Source organism: Beta vulgaris, chromosome 7 (assembly GCF_026745355.1).
Source record: "Beta vulgaris subsp. vulgaris cultivar EL10 chromosome 7, EL10.2, whole genome shotgun sequence".
Taxonomy (NCBI): domain Eukaryota; kingdom Viridiplantae; phylum Streptophyta; class Magnoliopsida; order Caryophyllales; family Amaranthaceae; genus Beta; species Beta vulgaris.
Window position 1 is genome coordinate 43500063 of NC_079208.1, and position 19698 is coordinate 43519760.

Sequence of the window (19698 nt, forward strand, 5' to 3'; positions counted from 1 at the left end):
TGGGCTGGATTAGCCCGCACTGTTGGCCATCTCTACCTATACATGAGTGTTTTATGAATAAATTGCAAATTAAAATTTACTTTTTTTAGAGCTTATATGTAACTTTTTATTTTTTAATTTTGGGGAAAATAAACTAGATTTTCGAATTTATAAAACAAAAAAACTCCCGTACAACTTGCCCAGGTCTAAAAAGTTTATGAAATTTATATAGTGATAACATATACTTTTACCATTCTAGAAAAAACCAAGAGTAGAAGTTTATATTTTTATGCTTTTGGATAAGAGAAAATAAAGTTGATATCGATACAAAAACAACACTAATACTCTAATAGTCCTTTCTGGAAAAAAAAAAGTATATGTTAGAAATGATAGTAAAATATTGAGTGGTCCTCATATTTGTTATCGATTTGACTTTGCGACTCATTGTTTTCATCTTCATGTAAGAAAATTGTGCAAGAAAATGAAGAATTTGAAGAGTTTAATAAAAGAGATTTGAGAGACGTCTGAGAGATGTGGAAGATTTGGAAAGAAGAGAAAATATCTGATATTCTGTATGGAGAAACGATAATAATAAGTTCAAAAAATATGTTTCATATTTTTCAGTGTTCAATGGAGATTCAAATATGTTCTTTCTGTGTGTAATTGGTTTAATGAAGCTACATTTTAGTTTTTTTATATTGACCTGTGTTTTGATTATTCCACACCATTCTCATGGTAGGCCTGTGTATACCATATACCAATCGTGCAACTCTTGGGGCTTTTAGGCCATTAGTGCTCATAAATAATTTAAGTTGGATGAGTTCATCCACATCCATGGCAAAATGGTCTCCTACCCTTGATTCTAAGACCTAGGCTTCAAATTGTTCATCCATACTATAGAACTGATAGTGAAATGTGTGCAACTGATTGAATTTTCTGTAATTTTTTGTGTGTGTGTTATGTGAATGTGTGCAAGTGAGAATTTGAGAAGAGATAAATCTGTGAGTGTGCAAGTGAGAATTTGAGAAGAGATAAATCTGAGTCCGGATCCTCTAGAGTTCTAGTGAAACTCTACAAGGTAGAGTTGTATCCGAGCCATACATTTTAAAATCAAAGGCTTATATTGGTGGAATGGAAAGATTTAGGGGTGGATTTGATGAGATAAAATAGGGGGAATTTTGGAAAGAGAATATATGAGCCATTGATTTTTTATTCAATGGTTGATATTGCTCAAACTCTACCTTGTAGAGTTATTTTACAACTCTAGAGGATCCAAACACGATACGATAAATCTGTGAGTGTGCAAATTGTTACTGCTTCAGGTGTAATGGGAAAAAAAAAATAAAGCTCCCTCATAATGCGGATTCACTTCCGTGCTTATTATGCCAATCTCTGTCTCTCCCAGCCAATCCAAGTATAAGATATAACAAAATTCTTGCAACACAATTGTTGGAATCATGAGATGACTCCACTGCATGACATACCTTGCTGATTGCAACTTACTTCTTTTTTTTTTCAAGATAATCAAAAGAAATTTGAGGAATTGTAATCTCACAAAACCTTCTAACATATTGCACCAGATTGCGAAGCACCTTTGGCCTTGAAACTGAAATTTCTTGGAGAAATACAGTTCACCAAGTCGGTAGACTTTTTACTCAACAAAGAAAAAAAAGGCTTAATGATACTTCCTTTTTTATATATATACTCTCTATCCTTTAGTGTTTGCCTTAGTTTTTTCTTTGACTTGTCCTTTTGAGTTTGTCCCATACCATATTTGTCATGTGCCTCCACTTATATATATATGGGTCAAGATCACATGAGAATGCTTCTTGCATGAGAAATGAAAATGAATCTCAAACACACGATTGGATTAGAGTTACAACATTTGTTCACTAGAGTTATATCACCTAAAATTTTTTTTGGAATTTTTCTAATATTCTTTTTTTGAAGTTATATCACTTTTTTATTAGAGTTACATCTGCACAACTTTTTCCCAACTCCTAAAGAAGTCAAATTCGCAATGGGCAAACATCAAGGGCAGAGGGAGTATTCAATAAGAAATCATGTTAACAAGACATAAATTTACTTGTGCCAGAAGCAGAACGTCCTTGAATTTGAGAGTAATCATTATGCTTGAAAAGGGATGAAGCACCAGTAACTCGATCCCCCAAAACAATGAAGCAACTCGCAAGCTTTCTCCAACCCGTTGCAGAGCGTATTTCCAGGAGATCTCTAAAAGTTCCGTAAATGATGTTCATCTGGATCAGCACCTGTTCTGCTCATCACAGTTCCCCAGGAGTTGTCAGGACAACTTTCTGCACAATCCAAAGGGATCAAGATGCAACCTCTTTCGCTTTCCATGTCAAATACTTCATTTTTTCTTGCTTGTATCGTTTCCATTCTTTGACAGCTGCGAGGAGTACATGCATTGCTACTGGTAGGAAGAAGGGCTGCCATGGTGGATACAGAAATCAGAAAGTGACACCAAAAAACCTACAATTGACTACAATTAATTCCGGGCTATAATTTAACTGTTTGATTCTGTTAAAACTTCATCAATTTTTATACCCTAAGCTAGTATAGATCCTGCATAACCCGTAAGACTTGATACATCCTGAATGGCCTGTATATTTGCTCTTGCCATGTTCCAAGAGAACGTCCATTACATTACATGTTTAATCTCGGCCACCAACTGTACAAGGTCAGATACCAGAATGCTTCCATGAATTTGAGTATATAGCAGGACAGTTCTTCTGACCAACATAAGGTGAACTTAACAAATTCTTATCTGATACAACTATGATTCGAATGGGTCAGAAATGCCAGATTGCATCAAGCATATAACAAGACCTTCAGCTGCAAAGGCATCAGTTATGATCTAATTGGGTTATGTCCTGATGTACCCTCAAAAACTTTAAGAACTCACCAGTCTCATTTATGAACACTGGTAAAAGAGTAAAGTTATGTGACTAACCGAGTAGACTGCAAAGCAATGCTCAAACGAGTAATAGCTCACAGACATGATAGATGGATGAAAGAAGGCGTCTTCCGCCAACGATCTTGCTTGCCGTGACAACACTGAGTGAAGTAGCAAAGAAGCAAATATCTGTAAGCATATTGTTTCTCTTAGAAGTACAATGTAACAAACAAAATTCACATCCTAGATGCAAAATACCAGCAGAATCGTCATAGGCCCCAAGAGTAGCATTTCTTCGTGCAAAATCTGCCGCGTCAAGAGAGTATTCTACCTGAAAAGAACAATAACCTCTTCTTATGGATGTGTATTATGTGTGTGTGTGTGTGTGTGTGTGTGTGCACACATGTACGTGCGAGGATGTGTGTGTGTGTGTATAGCCACCATAGGACATAATATTATTCCAGGGAATTGCAGAATGTGATGTAGTCATGTAGCCACAGAAAAAGGCTTCTCATAGAAACTGGTATAACTAGCTATGATAGGCTTAAATATTTGCATAACCCCAAACAAATTGACCCCTAAATCAGAATCCTTGAGAAATCGTCTCCCAACTTTTTCTGAAATTCTATCACAGAACTCAGGAAACACAGTCAAGAAGCAATATTCTTCAAGTGATGAATAGTAAAAAGTTCTTCAAGTACTGACATTGAGTCACATGGACCCAAACATGAAACTTTTTGGGTTTACGAGGATGTAAAATTATAACCCAACATTGATTATTGATTCTGCTAGGGAGCATCAGATGTGAGATAGAGGGTAGAAGAGCACATATATGCCTTGAAAAGAAAACAGTAAAACAGCCACAAGGAGTTGAACATAAGATCAAAGAATTACAAACTCTTTCTAGTTACCAGCCTCGCATCCAATTAGTCACCACATCAAGGTTCGGGGTTACAAATAAATCTAGTAACAACCTATGTAGCGCAGAAATGACTAGGGTTCAAAAACAGGAAAGTTTGAAATTGAAAAACCGTATGTTTCAGCCATCTTTTAGCTTCATAAAGCATAAAATGGCTGGGGTCTCAAGAACGGGCACGTTTCGGAAACGGGAATCCCTCAAACTCAGAGGTTTCTGTGATTTATAGCCCACAACTGACAACCCTCTCAATATGGCATTAAGTCACATGGACTCAAACTTGATTTTTTTGGATTTACAAACGTACAGGTGTCTGAGCTTCGTTGATTCTTTATACTTCAGAAAGAATGAATGAATCCCCCTCCTCTGTGCTGCTACCTTCCCAATGATTGAGTTAAAGGTGACATTTCTAATGTCTGGTTCAAAACCCAAACTTTCAAGCTATTACTGCTGGCATATCTGGCATTTCTCATCAAGTTATATTTTACAGATCTAGATTAAGACCAAAGTCGTCTACCATTTTCATCATAACTTCTAACAGCATGACTTGCTGCTCATTTGGATCTAAGCAAATAAATACATAGTCAACCCTCTCATTTTGAGATGATAGGCAAGTCTTCATCAGACAAATGCACCCTGAGAAAAAGAAAATCAATGACAAGCCTTGAAATTGCAACTGACCTGTTTTCCTATTTCATCCTTTATGATCATCCTTGGCAGTGATTGAACCTACAAGAAAATAACCTTGACCATGTTTGAAGTCCGAAAATTTAACTACATGCAAGAACTAAAAACTATTTAAGCTCTTTCTATATTCTACATTCAAGAAATATACCAATCTGGAAAGAGAACCGAGTGTGGTTGCACATGACTGAAGATTAAAGCACGTATGATGCCGGGCCAACAGATCCAATTCCCTGAACATATCAAAGAGTACAAAACAGAGCAGTTCAATAGTAGCTGATATAAGCTGCATATCAAAGCTAGTTATGGTGCCTAAATTGCTCCAGACTATATAACGAAGTGCATAATAAAATTTTGCTGATGCTCCCTATTCAAATCAATTTCATTTTTATCTCCCTAATTCAGATATAAGTCATCTTATATTAATTAATTTAACTTTCTTCTATCTTATTTGAAGTGCATTTATATTCAATACTGCAGGATGCTATATTTGTCTCTTTAGCTGTAAGTAATTTCCCTCTGATATCTTTGCTGTACTGTTATTAGATTCATGCAGCACAAATGATGTTTAACATGCCTGCCTGAAAGGCACAGACCAAAATAATAAATTTCACATTTTATTTCCTGAGAAAGTGAGGTGAAATGAAAGCTTAACTATATATGTCACCAAGTTCATAGTAATTCTCTAGACCAAAAGATTTTACAGACAATAGAAATTTGGAGATATCACATAATTGTTCAGTTCAATCTTAAGGGACACACCATTTCGTGAAGCCTTTTTCACTAGCCAGAAGATTGACTGTGCCCGAAGAACCAACATAGAGTGTTTCAGACTTAAGACCAAAAAGCTGCCGCAACTGCCCCAAGAAAATTTCAACAATGTTTTCAAGTTCCTATTACCAAAAAGAGTATATGTTATGAGAAAATTAGAGAAAGAACTGCTTCAGAATTAGGGACTGGGAATGGAACACATCAAAAGAAGGGACCAACAGTGTCAGCACTGTAAGCTGTTCTTACATTGAAGGGGATTGAATGCCTAGCATGACCCTTGGTCTGAGAATGACTTGAACAACCAGATGGATTCCAGACAATGACACCTCCCCACATCTAAAAGCAGGAAATTAGAATTCTAACACTGTAGCAGTCGAGAAGGGAAATAAATGAGAGAATGAGAACACACAGGAGATATAAAGCCATTTGTTGCCGAGATCTCCCCATTAGGAAGTTGCAGTGAAAGAGGACATTCCTTTGCAGATGGTACATATCTGACAAACACATAGAACCAATAAAGTGTATGAGCACCTAGAACCATAGCAAAAGTGGAAAGTACACTTCATATTAAACAAGATAAAGTCAAGTGAAACATTGTAGTTCAATTTTAGAAATATAAAACAAGCTGAACTGAATCCCAATTCAGCTTGTTTGTCAACTGTAAACAGGAAACTCTTGTGTTCATGAAGGGTTATTCTCCTAAGAGCATCAAAACAAAGCTCCAAGCAAGAAGCATAAGTTGAAAAGAATGTTTTAGTGGGTATCTGAAAGGTCATTAGCATCCAGTGAAATTTTATTTTTCAAAACGTGCAGCATAACCAACCTCTTCATAGAAAGTTGGCAAATCTCTCCCGAAGAGCTATAAGCAGTTGCAAAAGCTAACTGCAAAGGTTGTTTCACCTAGATCTATAACTACCTTACTATAGGGAGTTATAAAATATTGCTACATATCATATATAGCTACTGCTGTAGTACTTCTAAAGGTTCTTTCACAATTAAATATGTTAATACTTCTATGTAACTTGATAAATACACATACAATCATACATGCGCGCACGCGCACACACACGCGCACGCTCCCCCGCCCCTGCCCCCGCCCCCACACGCACCTCCACACGCGCACACACACACGCATATTCCAAAAGTCATCTCAGAGATCTTCACAAACTATTCCGTGCTCTTGGCTTATAATTCATGGAACTTCCATGTGACATGAATAGACCATGGATGATGAATAGATATCATATACATTTGATAGAATATTGGTTCTCCCTAATCTAACAAAACTGCATATGCAATATGATAGAAGTCTTAATATACAATTGGGCCATAACAGAGTTATGAAGTTTAGGAGTATACACAACAACGTGCAAAATTTTGGAACGTCCTCCTGCTGCGGATGAAGTATCCAAATGCCATTCATTTGAATTTACCTGTTATGCAGAGTATATTAGCAAAAGACAGGGATGACACTTCAGAAAAAGAAGCTTATATTGTATGTATGATAAAGCTATTAGGAATTTATTCTCAACAAACAATATGCATAAATTATTTCTAAAAAGAAAATAGAGAGGAAACAAGTATAGGACATCCAATAGCCAGAGGAAGAGCAGAACTCAAGGTTTTACCATCCACGAGAAAACACTATCCCGCTCACCCTCTTCTCTCTCTCTCCTGTCACTCACTATCTGACCTTCTGTGTCTCTCTTACACACACTCATTTTCATCTTCTCTTCATAACCAAACCTCTATTCGTTGGGGTAAGTGTTGGGAAACATTAATTTGAACAAAAGAGACAGATAAATTCGAATCACAATTATTATAGAAAGTGAGAGACTGCAGTATGATCAAGACAGCAATCAATAATATTAATAGAGAAATTTGTCAGAAACAACCTTTTAAAAGGAAGATTTTGTCAGAAACAACCTTTTAAAAGGAAGATTTTGTCAGAAACAACCTTTTAAAATTTTTTTTGCCAAGAACAACCTTAAACAAAATTTTTTTTGCCAAAAACAACCACATGATGTCATTCCGGTGTTGACTCATGTTTTCCGGCATTGACTTCTTAATTAACCCAATTAACTCCCATTTCCCTCCAATTTTAGAGAAATTGGAAACCCTAACCACCAACCACCACCCCATCCCACACCCACCCCGAACCCCCCTCCTTACCACCCCCGAAGCTAAGCCCCCTTCCCCGCATCCCCGCAGCCGCCTCCCCCCATGCATCCCCGCATCCGCCTCCCCCTCCCTCGCATCTCCGCGGCCCCCCTCCCTTTGGCCCTCCCGCACATCCATGCATCTTCAAATTTAGGTTCGAAAATTATGGGTTCTTCAGATCTGGGTTCGAAATATTCTAGGTTTAGATATGTGGGGCTTTGGATGCATGCGAGGGGGCTGCGGGGATACGCGAGAGGGGGGAGGCGGTTGCGGGGTTGTGCGATGATAGGGGAAGGGGAGGGGGTTATATGATTCAGCAGGGGAAGGGGAGGGGACGAGGGCTGTGAGGTAAGGGGAAGGATGAGGGGGGTTGTGGGGTGGGGAAGGGGGGTTGCGGGGTTGGTGGAGAAGGGAAATGGGAGTTAATTGGGTTAATTAAGAAGTCAATGCCGGAAAACATGAGTCAACACCGGAATGACATCATGTGGTTGCTTTTGACAAAAAATTTTGTTTAAGGTTGTTCTTGGCAAAAAAAACTTTTAAAAGGTTATTTCTGACAAAATCTTCCTTTTAAAAGGTTGTTTCTGACAAATTTCCCATATTAATATATATAGATATAGATATAGATATAGATATAGATATATTTCTTGTCTAGTGTTCGCCCAAAAATTAAGGAGGCCATGTGACTAAAGAGATAGAAAGAGAGACCATGTGATAGCAGGGACATAGAGAGAATTTTTCAGCCAAATTTAGTAATGTTGCAAACAATATTGAACTTCCATAAATGGGAAACGTTGCAATAGAACAGATACAGAGGAAGTATAAGCTTACAAAGAAAGGAAGATCCTTAGTGTTATAGATGTAGGCACCTGTGTGGTCATCCCAATGAGAGAAAAAAGATTTTGGAGTATGGTATAAAATCTGCAATGAGAAGCAACCCAGTCATAATGCAAAAAGGCCCAAGGACTAAGTTGTCTCTTTTTCTTCATGCTTGGTAAGATAGGAAGTAAACAAAAACCCAAGACAAGTCTTATTTTACAGACAGAGAGATAAACCTGACTTTCTACGCTTATTTTAGCTATAGATGCCATAGCCTCAACAACTGGAGTCAGTTGAGTCTCATATAGTCTCTGAAAGTCCCTGAAAGCACAGTTTATGATAAATTGGCCAATCAGATAACATAAACTGAAAGTACCTGCATAAGCTATTTACAGCACTTATGTAAGTGTGATAGTGTTCAGATGTATCAAACTAATTGCAGAGATGTTGATTATGATAAAAAGGCATAAATTATTTCTCTAGCACCAATCTGTAAACTTCCACATGATCCACATAAGTGTAATGACATTACAAGCCACAAAGACAATACATTCATGGGAAATTTCCTCAAGTATCCCTGAGGTTTGGCGTTATTCCCAAATTACCTCTCACATTTGGGGAATTGCTCAGATACCCCTGAGGTTTGTGTTTGGGTCTAAAATACCCTTACTATGGACAACCTTAACACCGTTAGGTTTTCCTCTCTCTCTCCCTAATTTTCTTTCACTCCACCCATCATCCTCCATTAATGAACCTTCAAACTTTCTCTCTCCCCTACCCCCACCCATGTAGACCCTCCACCCCACGACCCTCCAACCCGCAGCCCCCAACCCTCCCCTACCCCTTTCAATTCTGCAGCACCGCCGCTCTTCGATTTCAATGGAGGATGATGGGTGGAGAGAAAGAAAATTGGGGAGAGAAACAGAGGAAAACCTAACGGCGTTAGGGCAATCCATAGTAAGGGTATTTTCGACTCAAAAACAAACATCATAGGTATATGAGGAACTTCCTAAACGTGAGGGGTAATTTGAAAATTACGCAAAACCTCAGGAGTACCTAAGGAAATTTCCCTACATTCATTAGATAGCTACCTATAAGGAATCAACCTGTGGAAGTGTTAATGGGAGGTACAATAGCATGAAAACACCAACATCAAGTTGACTACATCAGTTTTTCCTTTGGCAGCAATATGTATTAATAATGTGTACGCTTCGCTCTTGTTCTCCTTGATAGAAAAAAGCTAAACCTTCGCGGTAATGTTATTTCAAAATTTTGACTCTTTTGAGTTTAGAGTTTTAGACTACTGCTAAACATTCCAGTACACATCACTAAACAATTCTGAAGGAAATCATAATTATTCGAAACGAAAGCAACTTACATGGCTCCATAGAGGAAATAATCTTTAAATTTGTCAAGAAAGGGTGAACAAAACCTTGTTTTAGGCTAATATAACTAGCATAACTCCGCCATCGCCACTGACACAGCCAAATCTTATAAATAATATAAGAGGATGCAAAAGCATCAAAAGTGGCAAAAAAATTTATGCAACATATTTAACACCAAACTAAAATAGATTCCTCAATAGCTGCTACAACTGTGGAATTTGCATTTACTATATTCTATATCAGACAGACTATCAGGGGTACTTTCCAATTTGTGCAAGGGAACTAAAAGGCATAACAACTGGTAACATATAATAAATATAAATTTAAAAAAATGAATGAATAATGGCCAATTAATACATAATCAGAATATAGCATAATTTGATACCACTGAAAATCAATCCACTATCAATCTCAAATATAAATAAAGAGAAGTGTTCTGGACATGAGCGACGTATTCAGATTTTCAACATATCTATTTTTGCTTAAATGTAGAAAATTTAAAGCAACGAAGGAGAGGCATGAGTAAAATACATAAATTCATATGAATCAACAAAGATATGACTAATAAGTAATAAACACAAGATATGATAGTTTCCAAACATAATTGCAGCAAATCACAAGAAATAAGACATAAAAATCCATACCAATCATATATCCAATCGTGTGGATCTGCATTTAACAGGCTAAAAGATAGTACAACCCGACCATCAGCACCAACAGGCATAAACTCACTGTGAATTGAACCTTCTTCTTTCCCGCCGTTAATAAATACCCTCACGAAAATTTCAGCAATCCTCTCGACTGCCTCTGCCTCGGAAACCTTGCCAATGATCCACCCGTGCCTATGCTTTCCTACCACTGCCCTAACTTTCTCGTCCCTTTTCACGACAACAACGCTGTAAACCTTTCCATTGTCACTTGAACATTTCTGACTAATTGACAACGCACCGTCCAATAGTTCATCAACAAGTTCATCATCATCCCATTTTGCACCAAAATCAGCATCCTTCAATAGCCCACACTGCAAAGAGCAACCATTTCCACCATTCTCGCTCTGCACACAACTATGCTCCAACTCCAAAGAAACCGAAATGGTAAAATTCGTCCCGCAACTTCCACAAACCCGATCATCCCCCACTACTTCCCTCATACGCTCAGCAATCGAAAATCCAAGTTTGTCAGCATCATTTAGTTCATCAAAACCTATAAAAACTACTTGGAATCGACACGGAAAGAGCAAAGGTTCGGATTCAATAACACTCGATAGCGAATCCATGTATTTAAAAGGCAGCGGTGACCGATATATTTCCACAGACTTCAATAGAAACGGAATTCCTTCACATAAAATCCACAGACAGAAGCAAAAACAGTAAAAAAAAAAAAAAAAAAGTTTAATCAATGATACAAAGTGTGCTAAGTTTAACACTTCAATTTAGTAAACATAGTGCAGTAAAATCAGAATTTTTCAGCATCAAGGAATAAAGATAAACTTCAACACTTCAATTTGATACTTGAATATGTAAAATAAAGCTGAATTTAATAAAAGTGAAATCAACAATATTGAAGAAGAGAGAGAGAATACCTAAGAGGAAAGAGAAAAGGACTGAAAGAGTAATGGAAATGCGCTTGATTCCAGGTTTCGTCTTTCGCATAGTAGAAGAATCGAAAGATTCAGGTTGATTTTCCGACGGAAGTTTCGAATCTCCGGGAGAAATTTCTGTCATGTCGTCGGAATTTGGCGTAGGAGATTCAGATGGGGGTTTCTCTCTCCTCAAATTTTCCGGCAAAGTTTTGATTCTCCGACGACTCTCGAAAACGTCTTGTTATTCCCTTTTACTGCTGTTCAAAGCATTGCAATTTTATGTGAAATTTTGATGGTGAATTCAATTTTCCGTTTGACGGAGCCGTCTTAGCTCAGCTGGTAGAGCGCATGGCTTTTAACCATGTGGTCGTGGGTTCGATTCCCACAGACGGCGACAAGCTTATCATGGAGGGTTTTTTTTTCCTATCTTCTTTTTTGAATTTTTTTTTTTGGATGATTATTCAAGGACTATAATTTTATAGTAGGCACTATAATAACTATTGAAATAGGGGAGAAGTTAGTGGGAGAAATGGAAAATAGTGATATTAAGGAGAGAGGAATAATTATAAAGTCACGAGAAGTGAATAATAAGATTAAAAAAAAGTTATGGTGCGTCGCATGTCCCAAAATAGGAAAAAAAAAAAGTGAATTGTTTAGTAACATCTTTCGATCTCAAAATTCACAATTGCACCCCCTCCTCTCACTCTTCCTACACCCCTTCCCAAAAAATTCTGAATATGTGTTTGTGCTCTTTTCCAATACCTTTTCTGTCTTGTTGCATCGTATGATATCTCCCCTCCCTTTCTCATGTCTTTTCACCTTACACTCCCTTTTCCTAGTCTATCTAATCGACCTACCTCTTCTCCATCCTTTCAACCTTTCTTCTCATATACTTATTGTTTCAATTTGAAACAATCATCTTAGCAATATTCACAGTTTTAAGGTAAGCTAGTGAAGATATCAAAATATGGTGTCTCTTGACCACATACACACAATGTGAACAATTGTCTCGGGGCGCTTCACATTATACATGTGTAGGTACTACGAGACACCACCTTATAAGGTGAACCTCACTAAATGATCGTTTTCAGTCTTTTGACCTGAAACATGAATTAAAGTTTGATTCAAATTTGTGGTGTAATATTAAAAACCAATAGGTGGACCACAACAATGAAGCTATACTAGTTCTATTATTGTGATGTTTGCCTTATTAAGCATGTTGCCTCCCTCTCTCTATTGTCTTCAATGACCTCTTTCCTGTCTTTTAGAGCATCCATCACCATGACAAAAAATATGTTCATCCCTCTCTCTTTACAACTTTTTCTCTCATCATCTGAAAATACGTCATGGCTCATAATCAAATTCACAAAATCATCCACCCAGACATAAAAAAGTTCGTCAATTTTCTTCTCCTACTTTTAGTTCAAAATTAATTTTTTAAAAGTGTTTCAAAATATGGCAAAATTGATATCATTTAATAGATCTCAAAAGTATGACCATTGATAATTTTTTATTTTTCATATTTGTAATTTTTAAAATATAGCCAATTTAATTTGACAATATATTTGTTACACAAGTCCCACCAATTAGTGGGGCCCACTTTTGTCTGACATAATTTTTTTTTGTTTACATGTGACCAATTTCTTGGTTAGTTCACCAAAATATCTTTGCGCTTGTTCATGATGGGGTGAATTTTTTCTTGTTGTTGATCTCATAAACCACTCCGTTTATTTTGTTATTCATATTTAGAATCTTGACACTATTTACAATTGAAGAGAATCTTCTAAATTATTTAACATGTGATAAAAAAAATATAGTTATTGGGAGTATTGTTTGATTCGTCTCAGTAAGTATTTTATTAATATTGAATTTATTATAATTTTTACTAATATACAATGAAAGATATTCAAGGTCAAAGACGTGCATTGACAAACGTGGAAGTCAAATAAGAAGAATAAAAAGAAACATAGGGGAGAAGTTAGTGGGAGAAATGGAAAATAGTGATATTAAGGAGAGAGGAATAATTATAAAGTCACGAGAAGTGAATAATAAGATTAAAAAAAAGTTATGGTGCGTCGCATGTCCCAAAATAGGAAAAAAAAAAAGTGAATTGTTTAGTAACATCTTTCGATCTCAAAATTCACAATTGCACCCCCTCCTCTCACTCTTCCTACACCCCTTCCCAAAAAATTCTGAATATGTGTTTGTGCTCTTTTCCAATACCTTTTCTGTCTTGTTGCATCGTATGATATCTCCCCTCCCTTTCTCATGTCTTTTCACCTTACACTCCCTTTTCCTAGTCTATCTAATCGACCTACCTCTTCTCCATCCTTTCAACCTTTCTTCTCATATACTTATTGTTTCAATTTGAAACAATCATCTAGCAATATTCACAAGTTTTAAGGTAAGCTAGTGAAGATATCAAAATATGGTGTCTCTTAGTGACCACATACACACAATGTGAACAAGTTGTTCTCGGGGCGCTTCACATTATACATGTGTAGGTACTACGAGACACCACCTTATAAGGTGAACCTCACTAAATGATCGTTTTCAGTCTTTTGACCTGAAACATGAATTAAAGTTTGATTCAAATTTGTGGTGTAATATTAAAAACCAATAGGTGGACCACAACAATGAAGCTATACTAGTTCTATATATTGTGATGTTTGCCTTATTAAGCATGTTGCCTCCCTCTCTCTATTGTCTTCAATGACCTCTTTCCTGTCTTTTAGAGCATCCATCACCATGAACAAAAAATATGTTCATCCCTCTCTCTTTACAACTTTTTCTCTCATCATCTGAAAATACGTCATGGCTCATAATCAAATTCACAAAATCATCCACCCAGACATAAAAAAGTTCGTCAATTTTCTCTCTCCTACTTTTAGTTCAAAATTAATTTTTTTAAAAAGTGTTTCAAAATATGGCAAAATTGATATCATTTAATAGATCTCAAAAGTATGACCATTGATAATTTTTTATTTTTCATATTTGTAATTTTTAAAATATAGCCAATTTAATTTGACAATATATTTGTTACACAAGTCCCACCAATTAGGGGGCCCACTTTTGTCTGACATAATTTTTTTTTGTTTACCATGTGACCAATTTCTTGGTTAGTTCACCAAAAATATCTTTGCAGCTTGTTCATGATGGGTGTGAATTTTTTCTTGTTGTTGATCTCATAAACCACTCCGTTCTATTTTGTTATTCATATTTAGAATCTTGACACTATTTACAATTGAAGAGAATCTTCTAAATTATTTCAACATGTGATTAAAAAAAATATAGTTATGTGGGAGTATTGTTTGATTCGTCTCAGTAAGTATTTTATTAATATTGAATTTATTATAATTTTTACTAATATACAATGAAAGATATTCAAGGTCAAAGACGTGCATTGACAAACGTGGAAGTCAAATAAGAAGAATAAAAAGAAACTAGGGGAGAAGTTAGTGGGAGAAATGGAAAATAGTGATATTAAGGAGAGAGAATAATTATAAAGTCACGAGAAGTGAATAATAAGATTAAAAAAAAGTTATGGTGCGTCGCATGTCCCAAAATAGGAAAAAAAAAAAGTGAATTGTTTAGTAACATCTTTCGATCTCAAAATTCACAATTGCACCCCTCCTCTCACTCTTCCTACACCCCTTCCCAAAAAATTCTGAATATGTGTTTGTGCTCTTTTCCAATACCTTTTCTGTCTTGTTGCATCGTATGATATCTCCCCTCCCTTTCTCATGTCTTTTCACCTTACACTCCCTTTTCCTAGTCTATCTAATCGACCTACCTCTTCTCCATCCTTTCAACCTTTCTTCTCATATACTTATTGTTTCAATTTGAAACAATCATCTAGCAATATTCACAAGTTTTAAGGTAAGCTAGTGAAGATATCAAATATGGTGTCTCTTAGTGACCACATACACACAATGTGAACAAGTTGTTCTCGGGGCGCTTCACATTATACATGTGTAGGTACTACGAGACACCACCTTATAAGGTGAACCTCACTAAATGATCGTTTTCAGTCTTTTGACCTGAAACATGAATTAAAGTTTGATTCAAATTTGTGGTGTAATATTAAAAACCAATAGGTGGACCACAACAATGAAGCTATACTAGTTCTATATATTGTGATGTTTGCCTTATTAAGCATGTTGCCTCCCTCTCTCTATTGTCTTCAATGACCTCTTTCCTGTCTTTTAGAGCATCCATCACCATGAACAAAAAATATGTTCATCCCTCTCTCTTACAACTTTTTCTCTCATCATCTGAAAATACGTCATGGCTCATAATCAAATTCACAAAATCATCCACCCAGACATAAAAAAGTTCGTCAATTTTCTCTCTCCTACTTTTAGTTCAAAATTAATTTTTTTAAAAAGTGTTTCAAAATATGGCAAAATTGATATCATTTAATAGATCTCAAAAGTATGACCATTGATAATTTTTTATTTTTCATATTTGTAATTTTTAAAATATAGCCAATTTAATTTGACAATATATTTGTTACACAAGTCCCACCAATTAGTGGGGCCCACTTTTGTCTGACATAATTTTTTTTTGTTTACCATGTGACCAATTTCTTGGTTAGTTCACCAAAAATATCTTTGCAGCTTGTTCATGATGGGGTGAATTTTTTCTTGTTGTTGATCTCATAAACCACTCCGTTCTATTTTGTTATTCATATTTAGAATCTTGACACTATTTACAATTGAAGAGAATCTTCTAAATTATTTCAACATGTGATTAAAAAAAATATAGTTATGTGGGAGTATTGTTTGATTCGTCTCAGTAAGTATTTTATTAATATTGAATTTATTATAATTTTTACTAATATACAATGAAAGATATTCAAGGTCAAAGACGTGCATTGACAAACGTGGAAGTCAAATAAGAAGAATAAAAAGAAACATAGGGAGTATTTGGTTCATGGTGGTGGATGTTCTTACCTTCACTAACTACCTCTTCATTATATTTCCCTTCCTCGCTCTCCTTTGACTTTATTGCCAAATAAAACAACAAAACTCTTCCAAATTTTAGGCTTTAACATTAGGGATGTAGTGGGGCGGGTCAAACAGGAGATCCGCCCCATCCATGCCCCAATGGGGCGGGGATGGTTCCCAATTTGGTGGGTGGTAAGGCGGGGATGGGATATAATCGCCTTGGGGATGGGGTGGATTTTAAGTTATACCCTCCTATCCTCGCCAACACTCGCCCCACCCTGTCAATACCCGCCCCATCTTTATTAAATAAGTTTGAGTCAAAAGTTAAAAATATCAAAAAGTCAATGGGCCTTATGGAAAAGAGTAAAAGACCCATTTTATTATTTATGAATTTTGGGCTATTTCATCATTTAGGTATTTTTGGATCGTTTCATCGTTTATGTATTTTTAGGCCTTTTATATTTATCAATGTCAAAAAAATTGTACATGTTTCTTTCCTTTCAAGGTTGGTCTAAGGTGGGAATTTGATGGGCGTGGCGGAGTCGAAAAAATGGGGATTAGGCGGGTCCACGCGGGTGGTGGGGCGGGGATGGTTTTATGTTATACCCATTGGGGTGGGGTGGGATGGTGATATCCTTTGTTCCCGCTATCGAGATGGGATGGGGATTATATTAATAGGTAGGGATAGGAATGGGAAGAACAAAATCTGCTCTGCACTGCCGTAGTTGCATCCCTATTTAACATGCATACTAAAACTAATGAAACTTACATTGATTAGTTTAAACAAATTGATGTTAGACCCATCTATTACTTGACTCGAAATAAACAAATTGGTTTGAAATTGAATTAACATATTGTTTATCTCAAACTAGCACAAACCGATGGATCAAATAAAACAACAAAACAACATCCCAAAAAATAAAAAATCAAGTTCTATAGTTGGATCATACGATTATGGAACCGTACTTATTATGATTCTAACAATCTAATTTATTATATCCAAGAAGGATTGTATAGGATCCTACATGTTGTTTGAATAGGAACATTATAAGAGGTGTGATATATAACATGAGATATAAACATAACTTTTCGTGGATTAAAAAGCTAGCAAGGAAAGACGCCAAAAGAATACAAGAGATTTCTACGATGAAATTTTCTATCTCAATATAAGGATAAAAACCTCGAGTACTTTGTCTATTTGGGATTTTAACTCCCTAATATATTCCCTCCGTTTCATAAAGATCTTCCCTTTTTTCGTTTAAGTGCGTTTTCAAAAGATCTTCCCTCTTTTACTTTATTCCTTATTTGGAAATTTTTTTCCCTTTTTACCCTCTCATGTCCCTATCATATGATCCATCATTATATTATTAATTCAATTTTACCCCCTTTTTCTCTCTTACTTTAACCCCTTTTTATTTGTTTATTATCTTAACCCCTTTCTCTCTCCTATTTTACCCACCCACACCCCACACAAATGGATCTTCCTTGGTATCTGTAGGAACAGTAACAAGGAAGATATTTAGGAAACGAAGGGAATAATAGGTAACTACTTTGTTACACCCTATAATACTTTCTAGAGTTCACTTCTCAAAATCCTCTACGAACTTGAGTTCCCAAGTCCCAACAATAGTTTCTATAACTATTGTTCTTCTCAAGCTTAAACAATAAGTTTTCTCTTGCTTCTCTGAAGCTCGCAATACAAGAATTTCGCTCAAAACCCTTAACCTAAAAAGAAATACATCTTCTGTATAACTTGAAAGAACAAAATAAAGGCGGTAAGAATGAACTCTCTTAGGAACAAAAGCACGGACTCTTTTAGATGCTTAGAATGTTTTTAGCTTTTATTAAACATACTTAGAAAATAAAATATGTCAATCTATTTACAGGAAACCAAGTAATAGATACTCTTCCATTAACTTCTTATAATTTAGGCCATTACTCGTTTTTTTTATATATATATAAGTTGTGACTTTTATTTAATTAAAGCCACCTGGGCCATCAAATGAGATGCCATACAAAATTTACCAAGATATTTAAAAAGAGAGCAAATGTGGCACTTAGGGCCATAACAGCAAAAGGAGTTGGGGCAGAGGATACGCAGGTCCAAGGCTGTAAAAAAGAGATTTTCAGTTCAGTTCATAACCAAGCTACAGAGTCATCAAAACGCGATAAAACCTTGTTTGGCGACGGAGTCAACAACAAGGTTTGTTTCTCTCCCTTTGTGAACCAAGGAGAAGCCTAAGCTTGCATTAAGAAAGCTCCTAATGAAGTTCATTTGAAAATTTAGGTTCCAAGGACCTTTGTGTTTCACCAGTGCGCCACTTTACCGCGTTTGCCGAGTCCGACTCAATAATGAGACTACATACTCCTCCGAAACCATATGCTTGGAAAATCTTGAGAGCTCGGTGAATTGCTAGAACTTTTACGTTGTCGATGTCCATAAAAGAAATGGGACTTGAAAAGACACGTTTGAAGTTCCCAAGATGATCTCGGGGCACACTGCCTATGGTGGTTCTTGAGACTATTGAATTAAGTGAGGCATCCACATTCCACTTAAGGTGGTTTGAGGGGGAGGAAGCCAACTATGCATTGATGAGCTGTCAAGGGAGAGAGGCTTTCTAGGCGAGCTTAGAGACCATTGGAGGCAGCGAGGATTTCTCATAATGTCATTGGATGTGTAGGGGAAGGGGTCTCCCCATCCGGATATCCATCAACTAAGCCGAAAAGAATAAGGTCTTGGATTTATGAGGTGGAACTAGCCATTTGATTGAAGCATCCTGCGTTTCTTTCCTTCCATATGGACCATGCTACGATGAAGAAGATGGAATGTCATATCTTTTTGAAAAAAGGGCCATGAGGGGTGGGCTTATATTGCTCATAGGCCAGTCGAATATAACCAGGGAATACCCACTCAAGGTCAGATAATTTCAGCCACCACATTCAGAGTTGATGAGTGAATGGGCAGTGGAGAAATAAATAATTGACATCCTCTTGATGCATCCCACATAACACGCACATAGATTCTGAGAGAGGGATGAAAACTAGCCTTGCTAGTTTGCCTCTAGTGTTTATCTTCTCAAGGATAACGAGACAAGTAAAGATCTCAACTTTATGGGGGACTAAGCCCCTCCACATCCCGCTAACTATGTCAGTTCAAGAAGATGAATGTGATTTAGCAAATTCCATGGTAACAGATCGATTTTACCGAAAAAGCACCGCTCTTGCAGGGTGTCCAAATATGAGAATCATGATCAAGCTGTGAGAGAGAGACTTGTTGTAAGGTATTGAGGAGAGAATCACGATCCTGCATATCTCGGAGTCGAAGAGAGTCGTTCCATACAAAGCTCCACTGCCATCCAATTCTGTCCCAAAAGCCAAACGAGTTTATAGTAGCATTTGGCGAAGAGCTGCTTCGAAATAATCTTGGGAAAGAGATTTTTAGCGGATGATCCCCGAGCCACAAATCATGAAAAAAAAGAGTTTCAAGCCCATTCCCGACTTTCTTCCTAATTTTCGAAGAGACAAATTTCCTTCCT

The 19698-nt window shown here is 36.5% G+C and overlaps 1 protein-coding gene and 1 non-coding gene across 5 annotated transcripts; one reads left to right on the forward strand and one right to left on the reverse strand.

Moving 5' to 3' along the window:
• Window positions 1–1815: 1815 nt before the first annotated feature.
• On the reverse strand, window positions 1816–11598 carry LOC104899537 (uncharacterized). Of its 4 annotated transcripts, none has more exons than XM_010686746.4 (13): window positions 11214–11596; window positions 10276–10966; window positions 8483–8567; window positions 8259–8348; window positions 6627–6700; window positions 5677–5761; window positions 5514–5603; window positions 5259–5389; window positions 4648–4729; window positions 4494–4541; window positions 3155–3227; window positions 2954–3057; window positions 1816–2429 (listed from the first exon to the last, which is right to left on the reverse strand). In XM_010686746.4, the coding sequence occupies exons 1-13, from the start codon at window positions 11353–11355 to the stop codon at window positions 2313–2315; spliced, it is 1812 nt and encodes a 603-aa protein (XP_010685048.2). In that variant the 5' UTR covers window positions 11356–11596; the 3' UTR covers window positions 1816–2312. The 4 variants fall into 4 exon arrangements, 3 of the variants coding, with proteins under 3 accessions (XP_010685048.2, XP_057252148.1, XP_057252149.1); XM_057396165.1 differs by having other exon boundaries at window positions 3155–3223; window positions 4490–4541; window positions 11214–11594; XM_057396166.1 differs by lacking the exon at window positions 3155–3227 and having other exon boundaries at window positions 2954–3085; window positions 11214–11597.
• On the forward strand, window positions 11535–11607 carry TRNAK-UUU (transfer RNA lysine (anticodon UUU)). The gene has a single exon. It is a non-coding gene; the product is annotated as a tRNA-Lys (tRNA).
• The last annotated feature ends 8091 nt before the right edge of the window (window positions 11608–19698 follow it).

Bases quoted from the DNA above. Each gene is read 5' to 3' on its own strand.
- LOC104899537 (XM_010686746.4), bottom strand. From the start codon at position 11,355: ATGACAGAAATTTCTCCCGGAGATTCGAAACTTCCGTCGGAAAATCAA. The intron at 8,568-10,275 runs GTATGGATTTTT...CTGTGCTTTCAG, and splicing joins CACGATTGGATATATGATTG to GGACTTTCAGAGACTATATG. The intron at 4,542-4,647 runs GTATATTTCTTG...ATTTTCTTGTAG, and splicing joins TCGGTTCTCTTTCCAGATTG to GTTCAATCACTGCCAAGGAT.